We start from the raw sequence: 20,326 nt of genomic DNA, 5'->3' as shown, positions 1-20,326 counted from the left end.
GCATTTCAGTGTTGGGGGTCCTAATGTAAATGGTATTGTGTTTTTAATTTCAAATTCTATGTGTTCTTTACTAGTATATAGGAAAGTAAGTGTATCCTGCAATCTTGCTATAATCGTTAGTTCCAATAGTATTTTTTGGCCAATTCTTTCAATTTCCTACATAAAGTTACCACTTTTTTAATTAAAAACAAATATGGCCATCTTTGGCAAAATAAAAAAAAAATGTGTGGTTACTCCCCTAAATGCCAAATAAAAAAAATTTTTTTTAATCAAAAACCTTTTGTTAAAATCTGTCCAACATTTAAAACTGGTTGAAAGGGTTTTTTTTTTTGGCATTATGTGCTTTGACCAATATTAAAGTTATTCTCTGATTTTCACAATTTCTCACACAAAGGGATATTAGTTGATCATTTTCATCATGTAATCACTATAGAAGCTGTGCAGGTAGGTTGCAAATTTCAAGAGCCAGATATGGTTGCCAAATCGTTTACATTTTCAGGTCCATTTGGAATAAATGAGATATCCTTTGGGAAAATCCACAGAAAATACAAATAAAAATTCAATTAACCCATAAAAATAATGCACTCTGGATGTGTCCAACATCATAGTCCTGGATGATGGTGCTATATTACTGAGATAGAATACAATGACGTAAAATAGTTTTGGGAGGTGAAACCAAAAATTGTTTCTGAGCTTAAGTTTGAAATGCATATTAATCCTCTAAGCGGAGACAGAAAGCAGGAAGTTAGATATAGGAATATGGAACTCAGAGAGATTGGGACTCAAGATACAAATATGGAGGATCATCCTCCCATAGGAGGTATTTAAAGCCATAATGTGGGTAAGATGCCCAAAGAAGTGAATGTAGACTGTACAGTGAAGAGAGGTTAGGACTGATTTCTGGAGCATTCAACACTGAAAGGCTAAAAAAAGGAAGAGAAACCAGACTAAGAAGAAATAGCCAGAAAAGTAGGAAGAAAGTCAGGAGAGTATGTTTGCCTGAAACCAAGTTTTAAGAAAGTGTTTCAAGAAAGAAAGGTATAGGACTGGATCAAGCATTCCTGAGAGCTTCAGTTAAATGAAGAGTCAGAATTGACCATTACATTTGGCAACGTGGTGGCCACTGATGACCTTAATTAGAGACTTTTCAGCAGAGCGGGATGGGTTTAAGAAAGAATGCGAAAAGAGGAAGTGGAAACTAAAAGTGTAGACAGTTCTGGGGCGCCTGGGTGGCGCAGTCGGTTAAGCGTCTGACTTCAGCCAGGTCACGATCTCGCGGTCCGTGAGTTCGAGCCCCGCGTCAGGCTCTGGGCTGATGGCTCGGAGCCTGGAGCCTGTTTCCGATTCTGTGTCTCCCTCTCTCTCTGCCCCTCCCCCGTTCATGCTCTGTCTCTCTCTGTCCCAAAAATAAATTAAAAAAAACATTGAAAAAAAAAATTAAAAAATAAATAAATAAATAAAAGTGTAGACAGTTCTTTCAAGGAGCTTTGCTGAAAACAGAACAAGAGAAATAAGGTGGCACTAAAAGAGTCAAGACCACGATAAATTTTACTTTGTTTTGCTTATGTTGAGAGATAACACAGTATGTTTGTAGATTGATGGAAATGAAGCACTCAAAATGGAAAATGTAGGGGAGAGAGGACAGACTTCCAGAAAGGGAATGCTCAAGTAGGCAAGAGGTTGTGGAGTCCAGGTACAGGTGGAGGAGTTGCCCTGGGAAGTACTAACAGTTCATCCATTGTAACAGAAGGGGACTGGAATTCAGATTCAGATGAAGGGAGATCGGCAAATCTGATGGCGGGAGAATGTAGAAGTTTCTTCTGACTGCTTTGACTTTCATATTGAAACAAACCACAAGTTCATTACACTCTCCAGCCAGTATGAAGTCTGTTCTTGGAGTGAGAAAGAGATCTAAGAGAGAGGATCAGGGAGGGAATGACCAAGATTCCAGGACAAAGAAAATAGGCACAAGAGGCACTGTGAGAATAGGAGATTAAAATGACTAGGGAAATGTAGTACGGTGTTGGGCAGTGCTGAGGGTCCACTACGTATTTGTGGTCATAAATATCAAGCAGGATCAAACATCATGCTTCCGTGAATTTTTTTAATCATGCTCAGCTGCTCAGGCACAAGCATGAACAGGCAAGTGGTTGGGTTTAACCCGAATTACACATATTCTAGACAAATAAGACTGAAGGCAAAAAGGGATAGCATAGTTGATGATTTGTAAGGGTGTGCTTATAATATCAGACCACAGAAGTTATGCAAGAAGAAAAAAAAACGAGCGGATATAATGGCTGGGAAAGGTACTGCAGCAGAATATTTGAGAAATTCTCCCAACTACAAAATAACAGCAGGCCCCGTTTCAGCAAAGAGCAAGGGTACATCTGACAGGCATTCTCCTAGGAAAAAAAATCTCTTTTCTTTTATGATTTAGATCTTCTGGTACAATGCTGCTACCTTTCTATTTGGGCCTAAGGTCACTAATGCCAATTTTTTAAATGGTAAATTAGGTCACATCATAATGGCTTTTCTGTGGCAAACAGAAATTGGCTCAGATATGTTTATTAGAGTCACATTATGACTTTAACTGGTGTTAATATATGGAAAAAGTTTAAATATTATCAGAAGAAATTCATTCTAAATTATAATGCTAGGATGCCCTCCAGTACAAGTATAAAGTAGAAACAAAGCAATTGCAATTGTATTATAGTATCTATGATACACTCCTATTTACTTCTAACTTATGTTTGATAGAGATCTATGTTTTTTTTTAAATTTTTTTTAATGTTTATTATTTTTAAGAAAGAGAGACAGAGCATGAGTAGGGGAGGGGGAAAGAGAGAGGAGACACAGAATCTGAAGCAGGCTCCAGGCTCCAGGCTCCAGGCTCTGAGCTGTCAGATCCGATGCGGGGCTCGAACTCACGAGCCATGAGATCATGACCTGAGTCAAAGTTAGAAGCTTAACCGACTGAGCCACCCAAGCGCCACGAGATCCATGTTTTGATTGAAAGGTATATTTATTCTTTTTTTGAAATTACTTTTTCAAAGACAGAGAAGTCACTAGGAAAATTGCTTATCAGTTACTGTCATGTAGCATTGATTGACCATATCAACATAGCAGTATGTGCACATAAACATAAGTGAAATCTTAACCCAAGGAAATTCACATTGTGAGGTATCAAGGCTACAGTGACAATAACACAAGGTTCTTCTTCTTTTTAAAAATTCTATGTTATTTGAAATTGCAATTTAAGAACAAAGAGGGGGACAGTCTGATTGGATGAGGCCTTTAAAATATCTTAGTCATTCTCATACTAGATAGGCCTGGCTGGAATTGCCCTTTAGACTGATCAATGATAAAAGCATACTAATGGTTTAGAAAAGATAATTTAGCCCTAGCTTAGGCACAACAATTTATATGCTTTCATGTAAATTGCAATGAAAGCAGCAAAAAGCAACACTGCTCAGCTTAGTACTTTCAGTTACTAATTATAAATATCTATTATGTCTATTTACTAATTATAAATATCTATTCATGTCTTCTGCCCATTCCTTAACTGGATTATTTGTTTCTTGGGTGTTGAGTTTGGTAAGTTCCTTATAGATCTTAGACACTAACCCTTTATCAGATAATGTCATTTGCAAATACCTTCTCCCATTCCATAGGTTGCCTTTTAGTTTTGCTGATTGTTTCCTTCACTGTGCAGAAGCCTTTTATCTTGATGAAGTCCCAGTGGTTCAATTTTGCTTTTGTTTCCCTTGCCTCTGGAGACACGTTGAGTGAGAGGTTGCTGCAGCCGAGGTCAAAGAGGTTACTGCCTGTGTTCTCCTCTAGGATGTTGGTGGTTTCCTGTCTCACACTTAGGTCTTCAATCCATTTTGAATTTATTTTTGTGTATGGTGTAAGAAACTGGTCCAGTTTTCCCAACACCATTTGTTGAAGAGATTGTCTTTTTTTCCATTGCATATTCTTTCCTGCTTTGTCAAAGATTATTTACCATACAGTTGTTCTTATGTACTCATTGATGTTTATCTCTGCTAGGAAATATTTGGTCTTACTAGGTCTGTATAGTATTTCCTAAGCTTCCATGTAGATAACCTCTGCTCTATTGAGATGGCATTTCCCCCGACTCATAGGTTGGTTCTCTGTCACACTGAAGTAAGGGAGCACATGAAAAAGAAACTGTAAATCCCAGAGTACACTACTACCAACAGGTGTCTTCTTATTAGCAGGAACTGCCAACACTTTGTGTATAAGACATCTCCCAGAGTGCAATGCAATTAGTCTTCTTCCAACTTCCTTCCTGCCCTCTTGTTTTCTGGGTTTTATAGAAACCAGTCAGACAACACTTTGACTGCCTTCCAGATCTACCTCATGGATAAAAATGAGTCTTTCCAAATACTTTATCCCTGACAGAACCATCATCTCAGCTTTTAGAACAGCAGATACGAGGGGTTATCAATTACATATCTGACAACAACTTTATGAGCCCTGGCTTTCATGGACTATTCTCTCAGATTCTGGAGAATAAATCTGGCTATAAATTTTAAATTTTTAAAATTATTGTGAATGTTCATCCTTTCCATATATCTATATCTATATCTATATATATGTCTATATATATACATACACACACATATATTTCTGTGATCCCTAATATTCAGATGAAGAAACTACGGCACAAAGCAGAGGTTTTACTCAAGAGTCTGTGTACTTAATCACTGAACTCTATCCTTTGTGAACACTATACTTAGAGAAGTAATCACTTTCATCTTAAAATGACCACGGTTCTCTTAAACTGTGGTTCTTGTCCCTGATTATAGGTATATATGTAACAATTATAATAATAACAGATAACACCTATTAAGTATCTGATACATGCTAGGCATTAAGCTATGCAATTACCTCATTTAATTCTCACTCCTCTCTGTGAGAGATACTATCATTATTACCATTTAGCAAATAAAAAAAAATAGGCCTTAGAGAAGATAATAAATTTACCCAGAGTCAGATCACTGGTAGATGGGAAGGCTGGGATTCAAATTCAGTCTGATTCCTGAACCTAAGTGCTCACGTCTTATGCTATAAAGCCTCTATATAACAGGCATACAACATGTTGTATATAATTCTCCAATAAACTGAAAGTATATTTTACTACAAGTTACATGTTAAGCATTATCATTATCATTTTATATATTATTGAATTATAAACAAATACCTTGTGAAACATAAATGTTCTTTCATCATATACAAATAGTTGCAAAATAACCAAAGACTTCTTAATGTATTTGTAGTCAGGGATTTAAGTTCAACAATTTTTCCTATATTCACTTTGGTAGATCTTTGTGCAGTACATGAAGAGGCTTTCTTACCCTCTGACTTTTTGTAGGATTTAGTCAATGAGGAATACTGTCAGGAAATCAGACAGAGGAAGGAAAGGAAACTTGGGGTATTTGTTTTACTTACTCAGTTCCTGAAAGGTCCCTGCATGCTGCATGAGCACCAAAGTCACTGCTCAGGTCTAGCAGTGGTAACCTGCCCCCCTGTTATTAGCCTGCAGGTTTTGTATTGTATCTTATGACTTCTCTATTTACTCTGTCCACACTTGTAAACCATTCCTTCATTAAACTCACTCAAATTGCCCAATTTATGTGCCATCTTTCTTCTCTGACAGATCATAGAAGTGATCTGTTCTCACATAGAACACATGCTTTTATATTTTAGAAGGGGATATTTCCCCATTCTACATGCATTCTTTTTTTTTTTTTTAATTTTTTTTTTTAACGTTTTTATTTATTTTTGAGACAGAGAGAGAGCGTGAACAGGGGAGGGGCAGAGAGAGAGGGAGACACAGAATCCGAAACAGGCTCCAGGCTCTGAGCAGTCAGCACAGAGCCTGACACGGGGCTCGAACTCATGGACCGTGAGATCATGACCTGAGCCGAAGTCGGATGCTTAACGGACCGAGCCACCCAGGCGCCCCTCTACATGCATTCTTAATGTTCATACGTCTCTTTAAAAAAATAGCAAAGACGTATCACTATAATTACAAAGAAAATGATGTGTAATGTTATAGCTAACATACCTTCTTCAGACTCTTGATGTAGCCTTTCAGATTGGCTCTAGTCAATCATTCCTGACTCAGCTAAAGTACAATTTTCATGCAAGACGAATGGAATGTACAAGAAAACCCATGATCATCGTGCACTGCAAATTATTCTTGCTCACTTTATCCATGTCAATTCTGTCCTAATTAGGATGTTGTAGGCAATTGAAGACTTATGTTTGGCTCAAATACGTATGAGCCCAAACTAAATGTGCTTAATAGCACTGGTTTTTGTAAACACAGAGTCAAAGACAGCTAATCTTTCATACTTATGAGATACGTAATGAAATATTTGCAGGGCATCTCCTGGACAGAAAATTGTTAAGTTTAAGCATCTTGAGTGATCAGTGAAAGTAGTTTTCTATTCATAGTGTCAACTAGAATATAGAGACATAAGTACTCCAAATATGTGACAGTGTGTATTTGGATTGATTTAAGATCGTCTCTTGATTGAAGATAATCTTTTGAAGACTTTATTATAATAATTCTGCCTCTAAGAATTTATCTGAAGAAAATAATCACAAATGTGTGTAAAGATTTATCTGTTCCCCGCGACAATCAATATGAGCATCCATATTAAGGAATATGCAGTCATTAAAATGAGGTTATGGAAGAATGTATAATGGCAGAGGCAAATGTTTACAAAATATGCTAAGCGGGAAAAAAAAGGAATTAACATTATATGTAAGCTACTTCTGGTGCCAGCCAAGATGGAGAAAACTGACTATAGACTATCATTCTCACTAATTACAACTAATAACCCTGAAAAAAAAAAAAACACAAAAATCAACTACCTGAGGATGTTGATAAGTACACATAGCAGATGGATTGGGAACTAACGTAAAAACTTGAATAAGGATGCATAAGGGGTGAGGTTGGTGGATTTTATTTTTCCTTTCTTCCCTAAATTTGACCTGAGGGTGAGCTGAGTCTTGGGATCATACAGCTAGCACTGACAGCACAAATTCTAGGAAAAATAGCCAGAAGACTGAGGAAAAGATTCCCACATTTTAGAGATCATGAGGGAGACCTTTCCCCGCCCTCTACTTTTCCCTCTTTTATTTTCCTCTCAGCTACAGAGCTACACTGGCAATAGCACAGTGGAAAACCCATCTCTCTAGCCAGAGGAATTGGGAAAAGGAAGCCCTCGTGTACAGAGAGTATTGGAGGGTTATGGGTTTTCTTCTCTTGCTGCATCCCTGTGAAGGCAGCCGCAATTGTGTAGGACTACATGACAGTATGGGAGGCTAAAATTCTGAAAGCATTCCATTTTCTGGCCAGAGGAACCAAGAAAAGGAGCATCTGAGAATTGAAAAGTATGGGAGAAATCATGGAGAGAGAAGAGCTGAAAAAGGTAACTCTCAGCAAACTAGGAAAAGAAGGGAAGATACTCAAATTGATAGATTATTTGCAACACGATTTATAGCTAACATCATAATGAACTGCAAAAGAGTTTTACTCCTGAAAAAGAAATAAGGCAAGGATATCCACTCTCACAACTTCTGTCCAGTATTGTACTAGAAGTCTTAACCAATGCAATAAAACATGCAAAAGAAATAAAAGCCATGAAGATTGGGGGAAAAAAAAACTGTCTCTATTAGTAGATGACGTGACTATATATATATAAAAAAGAAAATCCCATGGAATCTATGGCAAAGTTCTTAGAATGAATAAGTGAATTTAGCATCTCTATATACTATATATTAACAATAAACAAAACAATACTATGTTTCACTGAGGAGAATATACACATGGCAAGCAAGCACATGAAAATATGTGGAATATTATTAGCCATTTGAGAAATACAAATTATAACCACAATGAGATGCCACTACACCCCAATCAAATGGCTAAAATGACAAATAACATCAACTAACTGGCAAGAATGAGGAGAAACTGCATTGCTCACACATTGCTGGTGGAAATGAAAAATGGTACAGCCACTCTGTTGTCCTGGGAAGTTTCTTTTAAAACAAAGTTTGCAAAATTAAAAAAAGAATTTACATAAAATATTTAAAAATGAAAAAAAAATAAATCAAATGAAATAATAAAATAATAATAATAATAATAATAATAATAAACTAAGTCTGCAACTGCCACACAACCCGGCAATTGCCTTCTTAATTTTTCTGCCACAGAAAGGAAAACTTATGTTGACACGAAAAACTGTGCATGAAGGTTCATAGCAGTTTTATTCATAATAGCTCAAAACTTGGAACAATCCAGATGTCCTTTAATGGGTGACTAAACTGTGGTACATTCATACCATGAAATACTACTCAGCAATAAAAAGGAACAAACTATTGACACATATAACAACTTGGGTGAATCTCCAGAGGATTATTCTGAGTGAAAAAAGCCAATTCTAAGAAGTTATGTGTATATCAATTCATTTATATAAGATTCTTGAAATGACAAAGTCATAGAAATGGGAAATAAATTAATGGTTGCCAGGGGGCAGGGATGAGGTAGAGGAAGAAGGTGCATGCATCCATAAAAAGGTTACATGAGGGGTCCTTGTGGTAAGGGAACTGTTTCATATCTTGACTGTTTAAATGTCAATATCCTGGTTGTGATATACTAAAGTTGTACAAGACGTCACTACAGGGGGAAACTAAGTAAAGCCTACACTGATCTCTCTGTGTTGTATCTTACAACTGACACGAATCTACAACTGTCTCAATAAAAATGTCATTTAAATATAAAAGATTTACTTGCCATTTCCAACAACATGGATGGGCCTAGAGAGTATCATGCTAAGTGAAGTAAGACAGTCAGAGAAAGACAAATACCATATGCTTTCACTCATATGTGGAATTTGAGAAACAGATGAACAAACTAAGAAAAAAAGAGACAAAAAAAACATACTCTTAAATATAGAGAACTGGTAGTTTCCGGGGGGGGGGGGAGGGGGAAAACAGATAAAGTGGACCAAGAGTACACTTACCGTGATGAGCACTAAGAAATGAATTGAATTGTTGAATCATTAAATGGTACACCTGAGACTAATATAACACCGTACATTAATTATACTTGAAAAAATTTGATAAAAGAATAATTTTTCAAGTACCGTTTATAATAGTACTAATAAAAATAAAACACACAGGTATAAATCTAATAAAATATGTTGTAGGAGCCATAGGCTGAGAACTACTAAACTCCGATGAAAGAAACTGAAGATCTCAATAAATGGAGAAGTATATTATGTGCATGAATTGGATGAGTAAATATTGTTGTCAATTTTCTTTAAATTGTTCTACAGATTCAATGAATCTCTCTCAAAAACTCCCAGCAGGATTATTTATAGATACTGACAAGGGTGTTCTACAAAGTAATTAGACTAGCCTCAACAAATCTTGAAAAAGAAGAAAGTTGGAAGACCCCCACTACCTGCTTTGAAGACTCATTAGAGTAAAGCTGCAGGAATGAACACAGTGTGGTTCTTGTGAACAGACAAACACGTACAGCAGAAACAGACCTACAATGTAGTCAAATTGATTTTGGACAAAAATGAAAGGACAGCCTTTTCAAGAAATGGTCCTGGAACAATTGTACACCCATATGCAAAAAAACAAGGTGGGGGTTGGGGGGGGAGCGGATTCAACATTTACCTCACACCATACCCAAAAAACAAAGTCAAAATAGATCATAGGCCTAAATGTAGAATCTAAAACTATACAACTTCTAGACAGAATTAGAGGAGAAACTCTTTGTGAGCTTGGGTTGAGTAAAGAGTTCTTAAATAAACATCAAAAGTATGTTCCATAAAAGAAAAAAACGTACTTAACTGGATGTCATCAAAAGGATAAACTTCGGCTCTGCAAAAGGCACTGCTAATAAAATGCAAAGATACCCCAGGAAAAAAAGTTTACAAATCACATATTTGGCAGAGAACTGTTATTTGGCAAACACAAACGCTCTCAAATCCTAACAATAAGAAAACAATCTATTTTTTTAATGAGCAAAAGATTTGAACGGACATTTCAAAGACCATACACGTATGACAAACAATGCGCAGTAAAAGATGCTTAACATCATTAGGCATGAGGGAAACTCAGATTAAAACTACAATGAGATACGACGACACAGCCGCAGGAATCATTACACTAGAAGAAAGACTGACAATGCCACACACTGATGAGGACACAGAGCAACTGGAACTCTCAAGCGTCGCTAATGGCAATGCAACATGGCGCCTGCATTCTGGAAAACAGGCTGGTGGTCTCTTATCAAGTCAAACATATATTTGCCGTATAACCAACCAATTCCACTACCCTCCAAAATGAAAACTCATGTTCATATAAAAACTTGTATGTAAATGTTTATAGCAGCTTTTTTCATAATCACCTCAAACTAGAAAAAACTCAAACTACTCTAACTTATGAATAATCAACAAAATGATACATCAACGCCACGGAATACTACTCAGCAATAAAATGGAACAAACTATTATTGTATACAACGTGGAGGGATCTGAAATGCATTATGCTAAATGAAAAGAGCCAGACTCAAAAACTACATATGGTATGCCTTATATATTTTTCTAGAAAGGCAAAACTATAGGAATAGAGAACAAATCTGTGGTCCCAGGGAAGGATTTGAGTATAAGGAGTCAGCATAAAATAATATATTTATGTGATCATAGCTACATGACTCTATGCATCTGTCAAAAATCACTGAACTGTGCACCAAAAAGTGAAATTTGGTGTATGTTAATTTTATTTAGTTTTACATATTTAAAAAAAATTTTTAATGTTTATTTATTTTTGAGAGACAGAGAGAGACAGACAGAGCACAAGCAGGAGAGGGGCAGAGAGAGAGGGAGACACAGAAAGTGAAGCAGGTTCCAGGCTCTGAGCTGTCAGCACAGAGCCCGACACGGGGCTCGAACTCACAAACTGCGAGATCATGACCTGAGCCCAAGTCAGACACTTAACTGACGGAGACACCCAGGCCCCCCTGGTGTATGTTAATCTTAAAAATGAATGCACACAAATCATATGTATACACTGAACTTGTGTTTTAAAGACAAGTATATATATATATATATATATATATATATATATATATATATACAGCTCAAAAGGCAAATACCAAAATACTAACATTGGTATCTCTGAGTAATAAATATTGTTCTGTATAACTCAAAAACATAACTTTTTACAAAGAATGTATTTTTTTGTGAAATCTGACTCTATATGCATGTATACATATACATATATATCCGCAGTCTGATTCTCTATGAATGCTTCTGTGTGTGAAGTTCTGAAATACCATCTTGAAGCACGAAAATGCTAAGATGTACAGAAAATTAGGGATCATTAAGATGGAATATACTCTTTCCTGTAGCCTTCTGTATTGCACAAATTTTCGATAATTCTACATATTATTTTTTTTAATTTTTTAATGTTTATTTTCGAGAGAGAGAGAGAGAGAGAGAGAGAGAGAGAGAGAGAGAGTATGTGAGTGGGGGAGGGGCAGAAAGAGAGGGAGACAAAGAATCTGAAGCAGGTTCCAGGCTCTGAGCTGCCAGCCAGAGCCCAGTTGGGGCTCAAATTCATGAACTGCGAGATCATGAGCTGAGCAGAAGTCGGATGCTTAACTGACTGAGGCAGCCAGGTGCCCTGTCTATGTATTATTTTTGATATCAAAATTTTATTTTTTTTAATTTTTTTTAAAGGGATATTTTTTTTTAACGTTTATTTATTTTTGAGACAGAGAGAGACAGAGCATGAACGGGGGGAGGGTCAGAGAGAGGGAGACACAGAATCCGAAGCAGGCTCCAGGCTCTGAGCTGTCAGCACAGAGCCCGACGTGAGGCTCGAACTCATGGACCACGAGATCATGACCTGAGCCGAAGTCGGACGCTTAACCGACTGAGCCACCCAGGCGCCCCGATATCAAAATTTTAAATTATAACCCAGTCTGACAGGTCTAAGTCAATGCAAAGGGGCTAGATCATTGTCTGACTTTTTAGAATCCCAGGCTTCTAAAGCACTGTAATGAACACATTCCATTTTCTCAAGATTGAGAATGAGAGTAATTCTTGCTACTTTGCAAATTCAAACAATTTCTCTGGTTATTCTTGATTAGCATATCTTGATCAAGCTTATCAAAGCTACATTCCACTCCACAATGGACCTGATCAAGGGGCCTTTCACATTCAAAGAGAGCTCCCGGCTCACCAGACTGGGGCAGGACTACTCTGCAGGTGAGAAATGGGCCCTTTAACTGCCTAGCTACAGACTGCCAGACACAAAAGAAAGCTATGTTGTTACTGAAGCAGTAAGGTTTTTCCAAATATGCTTGGATCACAGGAACATCTGATTCAATATGGAAAATTGTACTATTGTTCACACTTCCACAGAAACATATGACATTTCAGGGCAACGCAGAGAAACAAATGAAAACCCTCAAGAGCAGCTACCAATTTTGCTAAATGTTATACCAGACATGAAGGATGGCGGGGACGGGGAAAAAAGTGACCTCAACCAGTGGTCAGATGACTTTCTGTAATTTCAATAACATTTGCAACTAAGAAAGGGGAATGGGTGATTATATCATCAACTATTTCCCCCACTCTGACAAAACCAGGCCCCTATTTTATGTCTAATCCAAAAGAAACATTTTTCAAAGAGGGTGAAGTGGATTCTGTGTGAAGCATTATACTCGCAATTCTTCCCCCAGGTTAGGAAAAAGCATGATTTCCTTAAAATTTATGGGCACATTTTAGGGTCAAGTCCAATTCTACTGAAAAAAAAAAAAAGTGCTGTTTCACCCTCTTTGTGTAATATCCAAACAAAACACAACAAACAAACAAACAAAACCCCACCTAATTTTGTTCACTGAGTACTCAATGAACTACTGGCCTTTACATGGCACTTTGTGGTTTTGACTGGCAAAACTAAGTACCATAGTTACATAATGATACACAGAATCTCTTCTCAAGATATTTTATTTCCTATTTAAAATTAAGCCATGAACTAGAGTCAAGACTATTTTATTATAAGTACATAAGTAAATATAAGACAAACTTAAATGCATTAGTATACTTATGCAATTTATTTTTAGTATTTTTTTAATGTCCAAAATTCTTAGCATGTCTAAACGCAAAAAAATGCATCCCCTAGGTATACTTGACCATTTCCTGCTCTTTGAACACCCCAAGCTTTTCAACATCTGAGCCCTTATTTATCCTGCTCCCTCTGTGGTTTTCTTAAATTCTTTTGCAATAAGGATTTAGATAACAAAAATAAATACCTAGATTATATTACTTTAAACCTCTACAAAAATGCCTTTACCCAGTCAAAATATAAGACCATGTTTTTGGCTTTCATAAAATCTTGATATAAGAAACATCAATTATAAAAATATTTCTATGTATTCTGCTAAAAATCAAAGGCATTATTCATCCACTATGCTGCCCAATGTCCTTTAAAATTTGTTGGTTTTTTTTAATGTTTATTTATTTTTGAGACAGAGAGACAGACAGAGCAGGAGTGGAGGAGGGGCAGAGAGAGAGGAAGACAGAATCCGAAGCAGGCTCCAGGCTCTCAGCTGTCAGCACAGAGCCGGACATGGGCCAAATTCACGGGTCACAATATCATGACCTGAGCCAAAGTCCTTCCTTTAACAGACTGATCCACCCAGGTGCCCCATACCCAATGTCCTTTACATGACAACGGACATGACATGTCCATTACATTACAGGACAATGTCCTTTACATGAAATTGCTTGAATTTGCAAAGTAGCAAGAATTACTCTCACTCTGAGAGAGAAATACCCTTGAAAAACCAATGCCTGGAAAGAACTATATTTTTCCTGATAAATTGCTACGCTTCTTTCATCCAATGCTAGGATCAAAACTGTATTCTTTTTTGCCTTGGTTGCCCTGAAGATCGGCTAAATTTGGTTTTCAACTGCAATAAGTAACCCATCCCTGGTGTCTGAGACATACACATTTGTCCCTTTCTTTTACTTTAAAGTTGTAATTTTTTTACATCCTGTTTTTAATTATGTCACAATAAGAGTCACCTGAAATATGTTCTGAACTATGTTTAAGTATGTTTTAAATACAGTAGGCAGAACTAATATATTGAGGCTGCATCCTATAAGCTATTCCATGTTAAACCACAAAACAAAAAGTTTGGCCTAGAGCAGTATGTATCAAGCTAGAACACGCACAGGAGTCACGTAATGGTCTTATTAGAAGTCTGGATTATTTATATTCAGGGGTGCCTGAGAGGCTCAGTCAGTTAAGCCTCTGAACAGTTGATCTCAGCTCAGGTCTTGATATCTGAAGCCCCGCACTGGGCTCTGCGCTGGGCGTTCAGCCTACTTAAAAAAACAAAAGAAGACAAAACCAAACAAAACAAACGTTGGATTCTATTCAGAAGGTTGGGAGTGGAGCCTGAAGTTCCACATTTCTAATGGGCTCCCAGGTAAGATCATTCCTGCTGGTCCTCAGACCACACTTTGGGGAGGCCGGGTCTAAACAAATGTCCTGGTAATGCATGAATGAAAAGTCAGCACAAGAGAAACAACGAATAAAATGGAACCCTAAGAAACTAGAACCCTCAAAATGGTGAACACTACAAATCAGAGCAAATGGAATAGCCTATTTCTGTGTCAGTCTTTAAAAATCAAAATGTCTCGGGCCACCTGGGTGGCTGAGTCAGTTGAGCGACCGACTTGGGCTCAGGTCATGACCTCGTGGTTCGTAAGTGTGAGCCCCAAGTCAGGTTCTGTGCTGACAGCTCAGAGCCTGGAGCCTGCTTTGGATTCTGTGTCTCCCCCTCTCTCTGCCCCTCCACCCCTTGCACTCTATCTCTCTGTGTCTCGAAAATAAACATTAAAAAAATTTTTTTAAATCAAAATGTCACATATTCAAGATCAGTATTAATGTTTTATATAACAAATGTCCAGTTCATGTTTTTCAAAGAAGTTGATTCTGACTCACGTGTTATACATTCTACCATATACATCCGAATAAAATTTTGGTTGATATGTTTCAAAAATCCCTGTTACTCTCAATGTTTTAGGGGGAAATAGGACAGGAAAACTCATTGGATATTTGGAAAGTTTCCATTTATTCAAATGTTTACGTTTACAAATGTTTATTATACTCCACCACTACTTTGAAGCCTCAACATACAATTGCCTTTTTCTTTTAGTTTATTTATTCTGGTTGTATTCTAATTCTTCATTTTTACCATCTTGGGGAGCAATTCCTGTATAACTTGGAGAATTATCCTTTAATCCTCCAGTAAGTGAATGAATCTGCATCATTTCAAGAAAATTAATCAGCTGTGATGCTGGTTAAGGAAATACTTCAACATTGGTTCATTTCAATTTTCTTTCTTTCTAGCTCATTTCCAGTTCAGAGAGTGTTCGTGCTCCTGGCATGAGATGTTGCATAACGTCACAGAGAAGAAAAGACCTAGTTTTTCCAATCTTGTTCAGTTTTTATAGACTCTCATAGTGCCTGTTGTTAGTTTCATATCAGATGCAGTAGGCAAAAATCTGTATTTTGGTTGAAGCTAAAATTAACCAGTTACCTAATACACATAAAGAAATAGTTGAGTCACTGTATAAGTACAATAGCATTTAAGTTTTTTTCTGGGTCAGAGGATTTAAAGCCAAGTGTACTAGTTTTCTATTGCTGCTGTAACAAATTACCATAATTTTAGTGACATGAACAGCACAAATTTATTATTTTATAGTTCTGGAGGTCAGAAGTCCAAAAGTGGGTCTCACTGGACTAAAAATCAAGGTGTCAGCAGGACTGTGTTTCTTCTCAAGGCTCTAGAGAAGAATTTATTTCCTTGCTGTCTTCAGCTTCTAGACACCTCCCACATTTCTTGGCTCTTGGCCCCTTCCTCCACCTTCCAACCCAGCAGTGTTGCGTCTCTCTGTGACTTTCTTCCACAGACACATCTTCTTCCAACTGATTCTTCCCTTCTGCCTCCTTCCATTTTAAGAACCTTTGTGATTACACTGGATCACATGGATAATCTGGGATAGCCTCGCTATTTTGATGTCAGCCAACTAGCAACCTTAATTTCCCTTTGCCGTGTACCCGAACATACCCATGGGTTCTAGGGATGAAGATGTGGACGTCACAGAGGACTCGTTAGTCTGCCTACCACACCAAGCCAGTATTCCATTTCTATTTACTGACTTGAATTTCTGAAACACTCTAGTTCTCTTATAGTTTTTCAATGCTAGGAAAAGAAGTTCTTGGGGAAGAACACTGTAGGATTACCGATAGCAGTAACTTGTGCTTGTTTTGAAGCATGAGCTCTGATTCTACTGGGATGACTCTAACACTCAAAGGAAGATAGGGATATAGCTGGAATGGCCAATACCACATAACCGGTTATCTGCTTCCGGATACACGCAGCCTGAGAGTCCTTCCTGACTTACGTTCTAGTAAACTGATGCTGTGGAACATAGAATCAGACTGTGGCCACCAGGATAACATCCTGGCTCTGCAATCCAAGTTGGTTAGAAAAAGGGCCTTCTCGTTAAAGTTTTAGAAGCGAATCCCGCCTCCAAAATTGCTCTAATGAGTTTAGAATCATTAAAATTGTCCAAGGCCCTAAGGTAATAAAGTTTATAGTTTGTTTTAAAAAAAATTTTTTTAATGATTATTTATTTTTGGGAGACAGAGAGACAGAGTGGGGGAGGGGCAGAGAGAGAGGGAGATAAAGAATCTGAAGCAGGCTCCAGGCTCTGAGCCATCAGCACAGAGCCCAACACGGGGCTCAAACCCACGAAGCACGGGATCGTGACCTGGGCTGAAGTCAGACGCTCAACCAACTGAGCCACCCAGGTGCCCCTATAGTTTGTTTTAAACATGCAAAAAAATGAAAAGTCAAATGGGTAAATTAGAGTAGCCTGATCTCTTCATGCCATTACTAAGGACTGACAGTTTGTCTGTTTCAACAGCGTACCGTGCTTAAATTCTGAAGACACTAAGTCTCTAATAATTAAAAAAATAATACTTTGTACCAATGTTTTTATGAATATATTCTAGACATACTTCCTCACAGGAACTCTTTTCTTTTAAATTTTTTTATCTTTATTTTTGAGAGAGAGAGAGAGAGAGACAGAGTGTGAGTGGGGGAGGGGCACAGAGAGAGAGGGAGACACAGAATCCAAAGCAGGCTCCAGGCTCTGCGCTGTCAGCACAGAGCCCGATGTGGGGCTCAAACTCACAAACCGTGAGGTCATGACCAGAACTGAAGTCGGACGCTTAACCGACTGCGCCACCCAGGCGCCCCAGGAACTCTTGATTAAAGATAATTATTCTATCTCAATCAGAAGTCACAGAAAGTAAAAAGTCTGAACAACTGGCTTGAAGGCACTATACAAACTGAATCTAAATATGAAACAAACAGAATCAAATTTGAATTCATTGCCAGAATTCTAGTAGGTAAGAGTATGTTTGTGGTGATTATATATTGAAAACAGGCATGTCCAATCATCAAACGCTTAAGTATAAATTGCAGGGCAGTTCAAGTACAGCCAAATTGGCTCTACTCTGGTATCATGTCACAGAAAGGTTGTGAGAGGTATACTGTTTCCTGAGAGCCTTATTTTGTAACACACGTAAGCAATGCCAACATGAGAAGTAGTCCTCTCTCACGGGCTGACACTCTCAAATTTTACCCCCCTCACCTGCTGACCCCCTTCCTTACCTCCCCAAACTGTTCTTAATGCAAAGGTACTTCTGAGAACTGTTCATAGTTTCCATGGCCCTGGTAGGGTCTCCATCAGTATTTCAACTCATCACCGCTCCTTGGCAACACACGAGTGGGCCAGCTCTTAGTGCGATCTGATTAAGGAATGCGATAAGGTAGTGATCCAAGAGGAATTTTATTCACGCAGCCCCTAAAAGAATTCCGAAAATCTATGCACATATTTTTAAATAACATCTAAACATTTTTAACGTAAGTTTAAACACTTGAAAAAGGAACATGATTTTGAATGCTCTGATACATATTTATCAGAACCTCAGGGCTGCAGATTTCACTCATTCAATCTACAGAAAATGTCTGCTCTATAACATAATTGGCATAGCCAATCCTCATTGACAAGCCAATCAACCCAATAAAACTTTCTGTCCAAACAAGTCTGACTTCGTTTTTCAATCAAATGTGAAGAGAGTCTTGGTGACAATCCATATTCAGAATGCTAAAAGGAACCAGCACAGAGCCTTGTCATGTGCTCATCTCTTGCATGAATGAGGAAGAAAGAAGAACTAGCAGACATTATCCATGCTCAGAGGCAGATCAGTTTCAAGAAAAAGATGGAAGTTGAGGATCTGAAAACTGAAACCGTTGAAACACTCTATGCCCTGAGAAGTCTTGTTGCCCAAGGGCATGTGCATAGTTTGGAAACTGCTGTGAAAAGATACTTAAATTCTTTTTGGAAAGTGAAACAAATTTAAAACGGTATTTCTAAACAAAAAGCCCTCCACTGCATTTCTTTGAGGGATCCTAAGCCTTGGAAATATCTTAGAACACGTATCACATTCTCTTCATCAAAACGGAGGGTCAACAATAAAAGATTATAATCTTGCTTGTGCAGCCAATCTCATATATAATCTTGGATGGGCAGTTCTGGCATCCTAGGAATTGCTTCTACATTTTCTCTAGTCTTTGGAACTCCTTGATTTGTTCTAACCCTCTACCCATATTTGGTCATTGTTTAGTGTAACCACACAGCCTAAATTAGTCACCTTTCACCCCTAAACTCCTAGATTTCACCCCGTGTCATTATTGGGCCTTATGCTCATGTTCTGATGCTCTGGCCTTTTCAGTGCCAGAAGTGGATAAGCTTTATTTCAAAAAAATAAAAACAACCAAAAAAAAAAAAAAAAAAACCAACCCAAAACCAAGTGCAGCTGCCAAGGTTATGCTGTTGTGTCATCAGAACTGTTTATGCAAACCACTGCAGACTTTAGGGGGAAAGATAAGGAGTGTAAAGTCTTACTGGTAATGCATTTTGAAAACCTCTCTCCTAATGTTTCTGGGAGAAAGGTTAGAAGTAAATTACTGACAATGGGTAAGAAAACAGATGCAAAGAAGACAACTTTATTAGGCGCTTTCTCTTCTTTATGAGGATTTTGGTTCTCTCTGAGGAAGCTCCAAGTAATTCAACAATACCCAGGTTTCCTTCTGTTGCTGCAACTTGATCCCACGGTGGGTGCTCTGGGAAGCACGCTGAGGGCGAATGGGTCTGAGGCCACTCATGACCAAGGTCGTCTGATCCATTTGTTGAGACTCTTTCCGTGTCACCTCTTAGAAGCTGGTCTGGGTTCCCCTCCAAACAGCCCCACCACCTGGCTGTGCCCACCTCCATTCGTGCCCCAGCTACCAGGTAACGGGTGGTTCAGAGGTGCTGCTGCGGGGGGCAGCCAGGCCTTTAGACGCAATCACTGGGGGAGAGGCGAGGACACGGGTGGAGGCTGGAGGCGCGCGCAGGTGCCGGCGCACCCACGCACGCACACACACACGGACTCGGGGTGCAGGGCGGACGGGGGAGGGGAGCGGAAGGCCTTACCAGATCAATGAACGTCAGGAATTTCCAGCTCCCGCCGTAGGTCTGATGCGAGGGCATTTCGATGGCCTTGTAGTTGCACAGGATAGAACAGTAGGACAGCAGGATCGCCACCCGCAGCACCTGGCACGGGACAAGCGCCATGTTCGCAAAAGGCCTGGCAGGCTGGGCGGCGACGAGGAAGGGCGGGAGCGCAGGGCGCGCGGGGGCGGGTGCCGGGGGAACCCTGGAGCGGCCGGCCGCGGGGCGGGGCGGGGCGGGGCGGAGCGGGGCGGGGTCTGCGGCGGGCGCGCCCCGCGGGACCGGCGACCGCTAGCGCCCGGCGACCTGCGCGGGCGGGGCGGCGTCGGCGGACACTAGCTGCTGCCGCGGCCGGGCGGCGTGGCGTCAGCTCCTTCGTCATCTCCGTCATTCTGCTCCCGCGTTCGAGGGGCCCCGGGAGACCCGGCCCGGGCGCCCCCTACGCGTCCCACGGGTGGGTGGGCGGCCTCCGAGTGCGACCAGGGCTCGGGAAGCGCGCGCCGCTCTCCCGGGCCGCGGCGGGTGGCCTCTGCCGGCCGGAGAGGGAGCGTGGTCCGCAGAGGGCGGGCGGGCGGGCGGGAAACCTGCCCTGACGGAGGGGACCCCAGTGTGGACAGACGTCGCCG

At 39.4% G+C, this 20,326-nt stretch overlaps 1 protein-coding gene across 6 annotated transcripts in view; it reads right to left on the bottom strand.

The window, feature by feature from the left end:
• Positions 1 to 19,892, bottom strand: part of AIG1 (androgen induced 1) — a 241,709-nt gene extending 221,817 nt beyond the window's left edge. For 5 of the 6 annotated variants that reach the window (XM_007096365.3, XM_007096364.2, XM_042987243.1 and 2 more), the window contains exon 1: positions 19,683 to 19,892. In XM_007096365.3, coding sequence (XP_007096427.1) covers positions 19,683 to 19,823 — 141 coding nt within the window. In that variant the 5' untranslated portion in view covers positions 19,824 to 19,892. Of the gene's footprint in view, positions 1 to 19,197; positions 19,558 to 19,682 lie in introns of those variants that run through there. The other variant, XM_042987244.1, reaches the window with a different exon arrangement.
• Between the last annotated feature and the right edge of the window lie 434 nt (positions 19,893 to 20,326).

Source organism: Panthera tigris, chromosome B2 (assembly GCF_018350195.1).
Source record: "Panthera tigris isolate Pti1 chromosome B2, P.tigris_Pti1_mat1.1, whole genome shotgun sequence".
In the NCBI taxonomy this organism is placed as follows: domain Eukaryota; kingdom Metazoa; phylum Chordata; class Mammalia; order Carnivora; family Felidae; genus Panthera; species Panthera tigris.
This window is presented reverse-complemented; position numbering and strand designations above follow the sequence as displayed.